Source organism: Corticium candelabrum, chromosome 15, assembly GCF_963422355.1.
Source record: "Corticium candelabrum chromosome 15, ooCorCand1.1, whole genome shotgun sequence".
Taxonomy (NCBI): Eukaryota; Metazoa; Porifera; class Homoscleromorpha; order Homosclerophorida; family Plakinidae; genus Corticium; species Corticium candelabrum.
In genome coordinates, this window is record NC_085099.1 from 7,782,103 (window position 1) to 7,798,401 (window position 16,299).

At 40.2% G+C, this 16,299-nt stretch overlaps 1 protein-coding gene across 1 annotated transcript; it reads left to right on the forward strand.

Annotated features, from left to right (window-relative positions):
* The first annotated feature begins 12,073 nt into the window (after window positions 1–12,073).
* Window positions 12,074–14,107, forward strand: LOC134191614 (piggyBac transposable element-derived protein 4-like). The gene is made up of 6 exons (XM_062660235.1): window positions 12,074–12,087; window positions 12,159–12,647; window positions 12,703–12,850; window positions 12,903–13,174; window positions 13,237–13,685; window positions 13,737–14,107. The coding sequence occupies exons 1-6, from the start codon at window positions 12,074–12,076 to the stop codon at window positions 14,105–14,107; spliced, it is 1,743 nt and encodes a 580-aa protein (XP_062516219.1).
* Window positions 14,108–16,299: the final 2,192 nt, after the last annotated feature.

The window sequence follows — 16,299 nt, forward strand, 5'->3', positions numbered from 1 at the left end:
AGAATTGCTGCACGACGAAAGTATTTGAATTGATGATCTGGACTATGACGCAGTAATCTGATTCGACTCTCGTCAAGACCGAAATTGTCTTCTGGCATCCATTCTCTCATAGTCGGAAAAGACGAGTTGTTGGCCTGTTTTTTCTCTTCTTCATACTTTGTACTCAAGATTGCCGTAGTCTCTGTTGTATACTCGAAAGAAATCTACCAGGAGACCGTACTCAACATGTCTTAGTTGTCCACTCGAGACTCTCCATACAGATATCCAGATGCTCGTCCTGTGACCCGTCGTACCATGTACTGCGTATATCGCCGATCAAAGTCTTTAGTTTCTTTGTCAGACTCAAATCCTAACAACAGAAATGACTTTTATAATATAATGGGTGTATATTATATATCTGCGAGTCTGGCGGTACTTGCAGTCGTAACAATGTATACATGCTATGTACAGAAACAGTCTCCATGACTGTAGCTTCGTGGAATCTTTTGTTGTGGGCACGCTTACTTAACATCTCTATTAATCTTTCACATCCAAACATCCATGTGCTGTACACAGTGCCATACTTTCGTATTGTTACAACGGATTAATGAAGAAGATGTAATATGACAACTTGCAAAGAAGCTGGAAAGTTCAGTTTTACTTCTGCTAGTATTTCATGAATTAATGATTCTAGGGCGTCTAAAGAAACAGCTGTATGTACTGAAGCGGCTGTATCACGCAGACAATCAAGGAGACAAAACAAGATTAGTCATTGACGTTCACAAAGCAGACCACGCAGACAAAATTTTAAGATTCCGGTTATGACTAGTTTTAGCCAATCGCTGGTGCGGTGTATCTTCTGATAATTGGTAAACCAGGAACCTGACTTAAAAACGAAACATATCTGTAGACAAATGGACATTGCACGGTTATTGGCAATTCTGACTTCTTCCGGCGTCAGTTCCCTAGGCCCTGGCAAAGGTTGGACGTTATCCTCTCCATTGTCTTTTGATGGCCATAAGTCAAGAAAGCGTCTGTGATCACGTTCTTCTTGTAAAACGTGGTCCCTGACTTTGACAGAATTTTTCGTGAGGCACTGAAACAAATGTACAAAGACATTCCGCTGTAAGTGCATAAAATTTACTGGTACATTCTCATACAAACAATGTCGCACACCAGAAGAGTCACTACAGCTGTAGTGTCGTTGACTCCAGTCTTTTTTTGATATTCTCTTAAAACTTTTTCTGTCATTATTCCTTCCTGTATTCTTTGGCGTATGGCCAAGCATTCTCTTCCTTGGGCAATAATATCTTCGTGATTTTGTGGTTTGGGTATGTCAAGGTCCTCTGGGTTGGAATTGAAGTACACTGTGGCGCGTCGTAAATGATGACTAAGAGGACGAATGTACGCTCGTTTGTTGAGATAAACCACCTTTCGTAAATTGTGAACGTATTGTCTCTGAATTATACAAAGATGACAACTTTGAAGAGCAACTTGCCCCTACATGCATAAAACTTTTGACTGGGCTTCGTAATCCATAACTAGAATGTCAGTCACACTTCGTATTATTTAGCCATCACTAAAAACAATCAATTGATCGAATAGTTGGACAAATTCGTGAATTACGCGTCTTAGAAAAAAACTTATGTTTTTTAGAAAAGGACCAAGAATAATAGTTGTCAAAAAAAGTGGGCAATGAATAACGTAACTCTGGAAGCAGATTAAAAATATGAGCATAAACAGGCCACATAGAGTAGTCCGTTGACCTTGTGCGGAAGGGGTTGACACTATCAATGCTAGTTGGTAGAACAAGATTTGGTCGATTTTTTCTATGATACCACCATTGGCAAATAGAGATTTCCAGTGGTCGGTCTGATGTTGCTTGGGGATGTAACATTGTGATGGTGTGTCAGCAAGCCAACCATTCGATCACTTTCTTAATCTTGTTTTAGTCGTGGAATTAAGGGCAAGACTTTGAAGGTTCTTCTCGGGAACGATCAAGCCTATGACGTTTGGGTCTGTATGCTCATGATCTAGGTTGCCTGCGGTACAGTCTTGCATTACATTCAGGACATCGCTCGGCGTCAGTCAACTCTCCGTAGTAAGCACGACAAACATTCGGACACATGTAAAAAAACTGTAACTGTTGAAGACGTAGTAATTTTAGAAACTGTTTGTATGTAGTTGCGAGACGATGTTCCTTTGTCAAAATATGTGCCATCAGCTAGAGCAACGATTCTAGTGTTTTCTTTGTTACACCACTGTACTGAGTATACCTAGTTCCTAATAAGAGTACTGTTTCAAAAATGGTGGTACTAAAGCCGGCGTAGAGATAGTGACGCAAATTGCTCTGATTATCGATGTCTCCGTTTTCAGACTCACCATCGCTGTTGCTGGTACTGCTGCAGCTGCTGCTGTTGTGTGTATGTTGTTTTGCGTGTTCAGGACTAAGTTTATCCGAAACAGTCATATGTTAGACTATGTAACCCCCTTTATACTAAAAGAAAACATATAACGTTAAATTTGTAAGATTTAAAAAATCTATTATCATTACATAAATTTATAAAAAACGTTATTTTAAATTTGGACTAAAGCAACGACTAACAAAACAAATTAAAATATATGCATATTAACATTTAATAAATAATATATTTTAATTAAATTTGTCTTAATATCAAATATATATAATATAACAGTCAAACTATTATGTATGTTACTGTATATAAAAGATTCTATACACTTGTTGCATTTGTTTAGTATACTTACAAATTATGCAAAAATTCATGCTCTAAATTCCATTTTGATTAGCTAATTGCACTCTAAATCTACTTTACCTAAAAATTGAACACCTGCATGCACGTCTTCTTCTGGTGACACATAAGTCTCCATTTGCTCATCATTTGCGTGTTCGAATTCAGAAGCTTGATCGGACTCGCTTGGCGTTGAAGAGTGTCGGCATTCTGCAGCTGCAGGGCGGTGTATTCCGTGCTCTTTTAGACGTCTTCTGATTGTGCTTTCACTTAAACGCGATCTTTTCCGGGCACACTGAACACACGCAGATTTCTTTTTCGTCATGAATAACGCGTTTTTGATCCTCACGTGTTAAAATAAGAAATTCCGCGTTTATCCAAACTCATTAATTAATTTGGAAAGCAGCATCATGATGTTCTAGTTACACGTGCACACTGCGTGATTACATGCGTTTTTCTCAATCATTTGGCACTAACCCTAAGGAGGAACTTTTGATCATGCATCTTCATTAATTAAGTTTGATACTCCAGTTAAGTTCATGCAAATTTCAGCCGTAGACAAAAGCTCTAAAGACCAACGGTTTGATAAAACCGTCAATCATCATCAGGTTCCGCCCATGAGAGTTTCCACGCAGTATACAATCGAGTTGATAAGCGTAGAGCTGTCATTACACACTTTCTTCAAGAAATAATGGACGGACCACCTGTATTGGTTAAAGGGACTAGAGAACGCTTACGATACAGAATAAGCATTGGCGGCGGATAGTCTTGGCAAGACCTGGTCTAGAGCAGACTTACAAAAAGCTTCTAATGATTTAAGCTTCGATTTAGATGTCTGTATGATCTTTTCGCGTGATCGCGATCGGTGATCTATAGCTAATATGCATATGTCTGTTGAAACAGGTTGTCAAAGTTTACTCTAAAGTAGGTCTTGTTCAGGTTATGCGAGACATGCGAGAGAAAATGAAACGGCGTGAGTATGACAGAGAATAAGCGTACATTGTTTTGCACTGTTGTATGCATCTTTTTTATAAATTGTGTCTCGTGCTTCGGTATCTAGACTAAAGCCCCGTCATTTTACAGCAAGGAATTTCGCCAAAAGCTCGAGATTGTCGCAGCACTCTGATCCATCTCTTAATTCACGAACGGCTCCAGCCAGTTAGTGGTCATGATGTCGATTTGGAACACCTGCAGCTGTCGCCAACTGCAACCTGTGAAACTATTTAGACAGGTTTCTTTGTGCACGTGACAAATGCAATTCATTAACACAATAATTTCAATTCAATTTGTTGCCATGGTAACAGATGAAATAGATTATACAGAGCTGGCGACAGATGTTAACCCTAATTTCTAGACAACAAGTGCTGTTGTTGCATCATGAGACGCGCTCTCCGGTGGCTCTGGGGTTTCCAACTGACGACTTTCAAATGATAGGTATTTTAGAAATGGATACTTTAGTATGAAGTGACTTATAATTATTAGTTATCTTTTTTATACAAATTCTTTTTTAATTGAAATCATTCAAATTATTGATGGGGATATGATTTACAGGAAAGCAAAAGAAGAAAACTTGCATCAATGGAATTAAACGTATTGAAACATTATCATCTCACTCATGCTCATATTATCACTGATTTTTCCTCATACGATAAAATTATATAGAAGAACGAACATTGTCCAATAATTTAATTAATTAACTTGTGATTTGTAATTTTATTGTTGTATGAATATACAATAAATGATTCTCTGAATTAGAATTATTTTGACAGACAATAAACTAAAATTTTGCATATCTGTTTAGCAATCTGTCGCGTTGCCAAATGCATATATGAGTGGGTAGTAAATGCTACGTATATGACAGTAATTGAAAAGTAATTGGGCTGTAATTAAACTTAAAATTTTACGAAAATGACCAGTAGATAAACTGCTTTTGCAACTTAAATAAACGTAAGGTAGTGTAAAATGAGTCGAAAACCTTACGTAAAACAATCATGAATGATCCGTAATTGCTACGTAAATGAGACGTAATTGCTACGTAAATGACCCTACATGAACGTAAAGTGGCCATTTACGATTAGCATCGGCGTAATTTACGGTTTCAATACGATGATCGTAAATTCGATTTACATGCTATTTATGTCGATTTACGAGCGTGCGGGCTAGTAGTGTTGGGTGGCTTCATCGGTAAGATGTGTAATTAATGCAGTTGCTGTTTAGCTGGTGATAGGGTCTAATATTCCGTAGACATGACAGCGCCATGCATGTTGGCCGAGGATACGTTTGAAATACGCTTTCACGACATGAAAGCAATATTCGATATGATTCAGCACAGGAAATCCGACAGACAACCCTGTCAGATTTTTGTGTTTTGTGTAGTTTTCAAGGGCGTGCCTATACGTAAAACCACAATACTTGAAACACTACACCTCTTGAAACACGCCTTCTGCCTTACATTTCGGTTGCAAGAAAGGCTATGTCAGCATTTTCCACGTACATCGTGACCTTCTTCATCTGTAAACTACAACAGAGAAACATGCAGATGGAATGCTCTCATTGCAACTGAACTACGGCACGTGTTCGTAGTATAGTCCATTACCCACTGTAACCTTTCAAAACTCTGAAACATTTTAGATTTTTTGCATACCTTTAGCAAACCATTAGGATTGCCAATTGCAAGTTACAGGTATATACAATTGTTGTCCAGTCGTGGCAGTAATTACTGATCTAGGACTTGGTAAAGATCGTTCTAAAGATGGCAGCAGAACAATCTAATGCAAGTTAGCAATTCGTCAATGTTGTTTACAGATGCTAAATGTTTCTCAAGAAATTTTTTACAGCCCTGACTTTATGAACAGCGCACAAATAAACTTGTGCGCTGTGAGAAAGAAATCAAACTGCACGGTGGGCACCTCACTACATACTTGTAAATTGTAAACTATTCAGTAAAACTCATTAGTTTCACAGCCTAGAGAGAGTTGCACTTTTCCTATTTCTTTTTCTTTTTCTAACTTTTAAGAACTGAGGACAAAAAAATTTGGAATGTTTTGTCAGTTTACTACCCTGGGTGCACTCGTGGTCTAAGATCACGCTTACCAGACAAAATGCTATTGTTTACTTTCATACTTAGCGGGCAGTAGACTAGCAATTTGAATGATTTAGAGACTAAACGACTCCCATCTGGGGACTGACAAGTTGTGACAGGTATTGCAACATCAGTAGTAAAATCAAAGAGGATCGAAATGAATCAATCGGCATGAAGCATGGAAATCGTAGCAGTAGCCAATCACCATTACGCATTGTTGAAATAGAAAATACGCGAGCTTTTGGACTCAACTGGCAGCTCAAGTTCAACGGTCAATCTGATTTGGCGGTCGTCTGATGTCGGAGTCTGCAAAAAAATTACGCATCTTATGCCTTTACCTGCAACAGCACAATCCAGCGACAAGCAAAGACGTGTCCCTTGTCCAACAAGTATAATTTGTCACGCTAACGCTCCAGTAGCTGCTGCATGGTCACCTACAATGGTCTTGCGTTATTTAGACTTCGACTACGAAATTACGCCTTTGTACGGTCTTTGTTGAACGTGTTTTAGCTGTCAGAAACAGCTAGGTACTTTGATTGTCGCTAACAACTTTAGATGCTTCACATTTCCTGTTGGTATTATGTGTAGGTGAAATAAAAAAGCTCACCCCACTTCAAAGATGTCGACAGTTTTATTCTGTTACAAATATGCATGGAGCTGAGAAGATTCAATAATACAAAAACAGGTTTTTCTTGTCTTTTCTTGTCTCCGTTACTGCAGCTACAACAACTGCTTTCTATTAGAAAACGATAAAATCTCCTGAGTGCTCATGCAACTAAAGGTCGCTCGATCATGACGGTTCAACTGGAAGAAACCGCAGCTGCTGCTAGATATTCACCATTTGTGCAAGAGTATCATCAACCACCAAGTGAAAAAGCAGACTAGCAAATCGATCGTCACAAGTACATTAGTTTTGTTTATATATTTTAATCACCTAGCTAGGCCTCAAGTGTACCGTACTGTGGTCTAGTAGCTGAATAGTAATAAATGAAAGATTTCAGTACATGTATACATACACTCGTCACGCATGCTACCTTGAAAATTCGCGCTAGGTCAAGGTGTAATTTGAATAATTATTTAATATATATTTTATTTTATTAATAAACCACATGCTATAAATAGGAACACACTGCCAACTTAATTTAACGCGGGAATTGATTTGATCCAAAATAAATCGGATTAAGGACATTTCCATACAAAATTATATCAATTTGATATTTTTAAACCACCAGGAATAACAAAAACTTTTTAAAACCATGAAAGCGGTTTTTTTTGTGTTTAAGGTGTTTTGAAAATTCTCCAGGGTTATTATATCAGTAACCCTACAGTGTTTTAGAAAGGTTTTTTGTAAAACCCCCGAAAAACCCAAAAAACCCGCTAGCGTTTTCTGTCGGATTCCCTGTGCAGACAACAGCTGTATGGCGAAAATCTACTATAAGATGCCTGTCGTCGTCAGCTGTCCACAACTGGCTGCTCTACATTTCGATGACAAGATGCGTTAAGAAAGAAATGTGTGCGGTTTTTAATAAGACTATAGAGGTTGTGTTGACGTTATCGAGTGGCTAAAACACCCATGTCAGATCTAGTCTGAGTGGCAAAATCCTGTTTTGTTCTGTTTTGTTGGTTTTGTTTGTTTTCTTTTGGTGCGTACAACAAACACAAACAGTATAGTAAACGCTTAGAGTTACGTTTGAGCAGCTGACAGCCTAGAATGCGCGCATTGCAGTAACACCCAGTTGTTGTTGTAAGTTTGTTTCATACCGACATCTATACTTACAGTGGCTGTATTTCAACATAGCGTCACGCTAGTCTCTATGCCAGACCTTTATTCCGCCCTCATGTCGCGCGGAAATGGTGAAGGCGAGGTTAAAGTCTGTCACACAGCTAATTATAATATAAAATAGATATGTATTAGGTGAATGCATTTATTTTTTCTTCCGTCATAGATATGTCTTGTATTCAGCTAATGATTCATTGGAAACATTCCCCGTATCACATGGCGACTTAGATCTTTACCTAGCAAACAAAGAAAAAGCGCACCGTTTAGTTGCTACAATAAAGCAATGTTGGCTGCTAATCTCTGCAATAGTTCTTGCTTCTAACACTATAGCCTCAATACAAATAGAGTTGTTTGGTGGTAGTGGTTATCTTAGCCATAAAGCATGCACTACAACACTATAAGACACACAGGATGCTGACAAAAAATGCCAATTGGCTGGTATCAGTAGACTACAGCCTGGCAAAATACTAATACCACAGCTTGACATTTTGACCACCAAACAGGACACAACACACATGTGCATGTACATGCAATGATTGGCATGTTGTTGCAATAAACAATTGGTTATACTAGAAACATCTGTTTATTTTGAAGTGGCACAAGATGATTGTTGTCATATTGAGTGCACTCAAAATGTAGAAACCACAAGTGGATTAAGATTTAATCTGAAGTAAGCAAGTAGTTTTAGATAGCGTGTCCAATCCTAAAACAGGAAAACTGTTTCTAATTAATACGCCTTCTGTCAGTGCTTGTCACCAGACTCATTAGGAAATGTCAGAGACTGCAGCATTGAATGCATGAGTGAATGGATTAAATGAAAACCATGAATGTCTTGCAAACTGCGTGTTTGGGTGTTTATAATTACTGAATGTGTCCAATTACTACTTCTGAAAGCTAGCACTTTGTAATGTTATATTTACATGTGAAAGTATGACAAAAATTAATCATTTACTACGTTCCTTTTCAACACCAGGAGCAGCTGCTTGACATTTCTTCATAGTGATATAAGATCTTCCATTGCCAAATATTGTCAATGTAGCAGATTTTTTACTTAGATTTTTTAAAGTACCGGTAACAGATATCTATTTTACACTTTGTTGTGGTTAAGCTGCCGTTTAGAACAGTTTTTATGATTAAGATTGCAGTGTTTTTCTCATAATATCTCAAAGCGTAACGGTGTAGGCGTGGCTAAATAAAAAGAAATTGTGTTCGTGGTTGTTTCACACGTTGATGTGGTCATCTGAGTTACGTTTGCTGGCTTTGTCGTGGAGTGTTAGAGCAACATAGGGTGCTTGTGTTTTGTTAAAACTTTAGCTGTACAACATTTCTATGCGTGGCAGAGTACAACACAAGCAAGCTATGACTAGTTTTTTAGCTAACTCCCCACTTCTTATTCCGGCTACTTTGTAATCTGCATACATGCCGAAAACTTAGCCTCGCAATGCAGGCTTTTTTCCGCAGTCGCTGAGCTAACAGCACGTGATCACACGAGGAAGAGGAGCTTTTACCGGAATAGCTCCAGTGCCTTAAAAGCCTGGTCGCTTTCGAAAACGTCATAGTGACGTGTGATCTTCGATTCGGTTTCATAACGTGATAAAGCTAATTCTATTAAGTAAGCATGTAGATATGAAAGTTGAGAACACGCGATATTGCTTGACGCACTTGTTTGTTTTGCACGAAGTACGTAGTTGACATCATCGTTCGCTTCCAATACGCATGTAGACAGCTCAGCCATGTAATAATCTGCAATGTCACGACTACTTTTCAGCATTAAGTTTCGCCAACAACACATATTTTAATTTTGATCTGTAGAGCGGTAGTTTGTGAAATGAACTGATTGTACGCGGTTAGTGTATATATGTAGCAGTCAAAGTCCGTGCATTGAAACAAGTCGTAAGTAGTACGCGTGCAACTACGAGTCAACTCTACACATTCTGAACATGATAGGTCCATGACTAGATGTTTTCAGTTTACCGTGAGGAGAGTCAATATCGTGCAAAAGTGCAGCTTGCTGAGTCGAAAGTACCGTCACATAGACTGTGTTAGCAATACACTCCAATCTGATAATGACGTGGAGAAGTTAACAAGTAATTGGCAACTGTTTTCATTAACTACTGAGTGAAACTGGACTGGCAGTTCTAACATTATATCCCCCAAGGTCTATAGAAGTCAGAGTAGACGCTAACAAGTTGTGAACAGTTCTACGTCTGTTTCAAATTGCGCAAACTTGCATATGAGTTCAGTAAAAATAAACGTTGCTGGAGAATGTAGGTTCAGCGGACCAGTCCCATGTAAGCCAATATTACGCTTATTATTCACCAGCACTTTGTCAATCAACAGCTATACTGGATTTCGTGTTCACGCGCTTTCCGCGGATAAATATTTTGCTGCTTCATGTCACAGCGCAATTACATTAAAGAGCTGTTTAGGAAATTGAATTAACTTTATGCAAGCTATGAAATCAGGTCGGAAATCACGTCATTATGACGTTCTGGAAAGCGACTATGCTCTTCTCGCGCTGGAGCAATTCCGGTTAAAGGGTTTTTTTTCTTCGTGTTATTCACGTACGGTTAGATCCGCGACTGTGAGTAAAAGCCTGGCTTACGAGGCTACGGAAAACCTGAGCCTCCCAATATATTTCAAGAAAAAAGTATCACAAAATCAATTGTAATAGCTTTAGTTATCAGCGTAGCTCTAGTTGACATACTCAATAAGCAGTCGGTAACAATTATCCATGCAATATCGACGCTAGTAAACGTCAGCAGCGTATCGGCATGCTTGTAGAAATCTACAAGAATTTCAAAACTGTGATTGTGTTTACACGAACCTGAGCAATGCTTTCGCTAACTTTGGGTTTGGGTCGATGCCATTCAAGTGAGTTTTGGATTCTGTAATCAGTGCATTGTCTTGCATCCTGTGTTGGGTAACGCCTCTTAGATCGGCTTTAAAAGGTAACTAAAACGCCACTAAAAAAAATAGAAATTGAGCCATGACTTCAACAACACAATTCGACACATTAATGCACTTTGTCTTCCCCACCAGTGGATTTGCACGCGATACGACCAGAATGCCTTCGAGATGACACAAGTCGCGTGAGCGTGGGAGACCTCGATTCCAATCCTTTTAGTGTGGCGCCCGACGGTAGATTCACTATGTCTGCTTCAGTTGAGAATGACGTCACATATTGTGGTTCCCGTGCGTCTGGCTCACAAGGCAATGTCGTGTCGGTACGTATCGATCGGACTGTGGTCGATCCGTACGTTATCTGAGGAACACCGGAGTCTGCGCCGGTATCCCGTCAGACCGTCCCGCTGCCTTTCTCGGTTTCAGATCGTTGCTTCTTTGGTGTAACGGACTCTCTGTGGGTCGTGTCGTATATCGTGTTTTACATTGTGTTGTCGTGTCAATCTTGGTTTTATCTTGGTTTTATGTGTCGGTGTGTGTGTGTTTGTGTGTGTGTGTGTGTGTGTGTGTGTGTGTGGGTGTGTGAGTTCATTAAATCATCTTAACCCTTCTATTCCTGACTAGTTATTACGTCGCGCTACGTAAGTCATCACGTGGAGTGACGTCGGTAACGCGCGTACCTTGTCTCCACCTCCGGTCAGTACCCGGCTTTGCTATTCCGGTTTCCTGCAAAGGAGCCTTTGTCAATACTTTTAAATTATAGCTTAAACGATTCGCTATTAAATTATCTTTCAAATGAACCTACTTTGAGGAGTCTACGTTCTCGTAATCGCTAGATATCGCAGTTTGCACACCTCTGACGTCATGGTCTGTTTCCGGCCACGTGACTTCATCGTCGAATATCCACCTTCTTGAACGCTTGTAGCCAATCAAAATATTTTTCACTGTTAGACACACCTTTGAGGCGTGTCTACACATACGGGCAAATTTTTAACGGCGCATGCGGCTTGGTCATAATTTTCTTTTCACCGGATGTCGCAGCGCTCTTCACAAGTTGGGGCTTCGCTGCCTGTTGGCGATTTGGTTAATATTTTTCAGCTGCAAACAACTGATGACGATGATGACGATGGTGGTAATGTGTCGATGACTTCGATATCGTCGTCCGACGGTGACTCGACGGACAACGAAGAAGTGCTACCCGTCGAGGAAGACAGCGATGACGCTACGCTGTAAGTCTAACGTTTTGATGTCTAATCATCTCGTTTTTTTGCGATACGTTGTTCAGTAACGTTTGTAGTACCTGTTTTGCAAGTTTGGGCGTTAGCCGTTGGAAAGAATTTGAGTTATGCGCTTAGCAACGCATGAGTGTTCGGTTGCTATGGCTGTGTACCCGTATGTTGTGGTAGACATCGGTATGTAAAACAGTTTGATGTCTATTCGTTTCGTTTTTTGCTATGCGCTGTTTAGTTTTTACGTTTCAGTAAATGTTTTCCAAGTTTGGATGTTAGGAGTTGGCAAGAATTTGAGTTATGCCCATAGCAACGCACATAGCAACGGACTTGTTGTGTTGCGGTTGCTATGGCTGTGTACCTGTATTTTGTGATTACAGATGCAATATATTGCACTCATGCACACAGATTCTAATATCTTATATTTGTATTAGCCCCTTTTCACCTCACAATCATTCTCCTTCATCACCAGATCCACATTTATCACTACCTGCTACTTCTCTACCTGCCAATTCACCCCCTACTTCTCATTCAGCTCCTTCTTCTTCAGTCACTGCTGTTTCTGTGTCATCAACTCTTCACCATCAGCAACCACCACCTCAACCTCGTCAGCAGCCAACTAGAATACAGCCAGCTCGTCGTCGAGCAACTCAACGTCGAGCAACTCAACGTCATTCACCAGCTTCCTCGTCTGAGTCATCTGACTCTGAGCCTGAGCCAGCTGCCCGTCTTGATCGCCGCACTGATGCACTGCCTGTCGAGCATTTGTGCCATGTTCCACCTGTGAATGATTACCAACGGCAATTACCACAATTTGCACCACGAAGGCCGGCAGGATTCTACCCTCCTCAACCGTATCCTACCACTGCTGTAGGATTCTTCAAATTGTTCTTTACTGACAACATGCTGGAGATTATAAGAACGTATGTGTTTGATGTCTTTTCTCTGCATCTGTCTTCATGGTATAATATTGTGTAGAAACAGTAACATCAACGGTGAAGATAACTGCAAAAAAAGTTATAGAGGCAAGTCTGGAGGACGGCGAGGGGAGGGTAGTTTTCGACCAGTGACGGTTGTCGAGATGAACTCGCTGATTGGGCTCTTGATATACATGGGACTTGTCAAGGTATACTATAACAAAATATTTAGTGTATTATTTTTGATTTTTGTATCTGTAGGTTCCTGAGCTCACAGATTACTGGCGCACAACTTTTCCCTTTTACGGGTTGTGGGCCAGAAAGTTCATGTCTCGCGACCGTTTTGACGCAATCCTATCGGTCCTACAGATGGAAAATCCTCGTACTGATAAGGACCGAGAGGCTGACCCATTGAGAAAAGTTCGTACAGTATACGACGAATTACGTAGAAATTGTCTTGAATATGGTCAGCCTCAAGCCCGTGTCTCACTTGACGAGCGCATGGTGAAAGCCAAAGGCCGTTTTGCTTTTAGGTATGTAAAGGTTTCCAAAATATAAGCTGAACAATTACTGAATATGATCTTGCTATTGTTAGGCAATACATCAAAAACAAACCCGTCAAGTGGGGTGTGAAGTTGTATTGTGTATGCGATTCTATTTCTGGCTACACATACAACTTCGATATTTACACGGGCAAGGAACGTCAATCATCAGTGGCGGCGACAGCGGGAATAACAACATCACAAGCAGCAACAACAGCAGCTGCAACCACAACACCATCAGCTGGCTCAGCTCGAAAACGACGGAAGACAACACTTCAGTCAGCAGATGACACAAGTGTGATCCATGGTACAGTCATGCGTATGATGGATCCTCTCCTTGATCAGGGGTACACTGTGTACACTGATCAATTCTATACATCAGGACCCCTGTTCAAGGAGCTCTATGACCGGCGTACAATGGCCTGTGGTACAGTCCAGAAAAACAGGAAGGGTGTTCCTGCCGATTTTAAGAACATTCGTCTGTTCTCAAAATTGCCACGAGGTAACTATAGCATATGTGTTTATTAGCAAATACAATTACAGTTTTGTTTAGGTTCATTTCGTTATGAACGTGACGGTCCACTCTGTACCATTCAATGGGTGGACCGTAACGTGGTAACGCTTATGAGCACCCTTCATTCTGGACACCATCATGCTCTTTGCGAAAGATTCACTAAGGATCGTGCAAAGTATGATGGGCACCACAGGATCCGTATTCTCAGACCTGAGGCTATTTGCGACTACAACGCCCACATGGGAGGTGTAGATAAATCAGACCAAATGATTAAATATTATGAAGTATTGCATAAGAGCCTCAAGTACTGGAAGAAGATCTTTCTGCACATGATTGACTTAGCTATTCTCAACAGCTTCATCATGTTTACTGCCCTTCAAAAACAACATCCTCAAGATGAACGTCTCTAGAGGAAAGGGCAGTATGCGCAGAAAGACTTCAGGTGTGAGCTTATCCGAGGGTTGGCAGGAATTGACATTAGCGAACCATTAGCACAATTTTGTTTTTTGACAAAACGTATGATACAAATTCCCGCACCGACACCACAACAACGGAGACGACAACAAGAAGAAGAACAACAACTACAACAGCAAATACAGCAATTACTAATATTATCACAAGTACAACAACATAGAGTAGACACACAACAACAACATCTTATACAACAACAACAACAACAACAACAGATGCAACAAGAAAAAGAACAGATGAAACAACAAAAAGAACAGATGAAACAAGAAAAAGAACAGATGCAACAACAAAAAGAACAGCTGCAACAACAACTCACACATGCACAACAACAAATACAACAACAACAACAACAAATACAACAACGACAACAACAGCAACAACAAATGCAACAACAAATGCAACAACAACATTTACTGATACAACAACAGCAACAACAAATACAACAACAGCAACAACAACTACAACAGGTGCCAAACCCTCGGTATAGCTCACACATGCCGGTTATAGCAAAGGGGTTAGTACGTTGCATTGTTTGTGTATCTGAAGGCAGACATAACTCAAAAACCAGGTATCGCTGCCAAGAATGCAACGTCCCCCTCTGTGTGTCATCTGCTGAGCGACAGTGTTTTATAAAGTACCACACAGAAAATGACTGAAAATTGCCACACTGTGACTGTGTATATTGTATATTTCTATTTATAGTGTTGTATATTTCTATTATATATTGTTGTATATTTCTATATATATTTTTGTATATTTCTATTTATATATTGTTGTATATTTCTATTTATATATTGTTGTATATAGTAACAGTTTGTTGTTTTTTAGTGTTGGATTAGGTGTATATATGTGTATATAATTGTAAGCGTGAAGTCACTGCTGCAAATATTTTGTATTGGTTTAGCATTTTGCATATCAATATTTTTTCAAATAGTCAATCAACTTGATTGGATTGTTATGCATAATAGAGGTAAAATAAACAGTTAGACGAAATAAAATATTGAAACAGTTAGAGGTAGTTACAAAAGTTGTGTCATTCAAACGAGCAATTTATGTACATTTTATACGTGTCAGAATTGTTATTTTTACTTCTATAATGTTGCTACAGTTGCAAATAATAGTATTTTGTTATGCGCGCGCTAGACTATAAAGGCGCGCGCTAGATAATAAAGACGCGCGCTAGACAATTATAGGCGTGACATAGTAGTGCAAAGGTCATAGAGGGAGGGAACTTAGCAGTGCGTTCGTGAAGGGTTAATGTTAAATCAACATTCGTAGTTAGTGTCCTAGAGTGTCGGGTTGTTAGAGTAAGCGGGCGCGGCCAACGGCGGGAGGCCGAGGCGAGCTACGTCGATACAGGTCTTGTGGGCTTCCCCCTTATCGCGTGGTCGGGTGTAGTCGTTACCTATCTCCATGGAAAGCATCCTAATGTCGGGTGCTCTGCGGTCAGTGCGGGTTCTCGGCGATTTTAGGTTTAGGGTTACGAAGGGTTAGGCTATGTATTCGTTGTTGTGGGAGTGACTATTTAGGCGATCTTATGGTGAAGGTAAAGAGTGGGGTCGGTGCGGGTTCTCGGCGATTTTAGGTTCAGGGTAACGAAGGGTTAGGCTATGTATTCGTTGTTGTGGGAGTGACTATTTAGGCGATCTTATGGTGAAGGTAAAGGGTGGGGTCGGTTAGGGTTAGGGTTAGGGTTAGGGTTAGGGTTAGGGTTAGGGTTAGGGTTAGGGTTAGGGTTAGGGTTAGGGTTAGGGTTAGGGTTAGGGTTAGGGTTAGGGTTAGGGTTAGGGTTAGGGTTAGGTTAGGGTTAGGGTTAGGGTTAGGGTTAGGGTTAGGGTTAGGGTTAGGGTTAGGGTTAGGGTTAGGGTTAGGGTTAGGGTTAGGGTTAGGGTTAGGGTTAGGGTTAGGGTTAGGGTTAGGGTTAGGGTTAGGGTTAGGGTTATAGGTTAGGGTTTAGCTCAACAGAACTAAACCTCACGTACCAGAACGTACAGGACCATGCCTGGTCCAGTGAACGTGAGGGCTCCATTTCCTGTCTTGTGGGGTGCTCTCTCAGGTGTACGGCTTGTCATTAATTGTCAATAGTAGTCTCTCCAGCGTTGACGCAGCAATTTGCTGCTTCAGTGTAAAA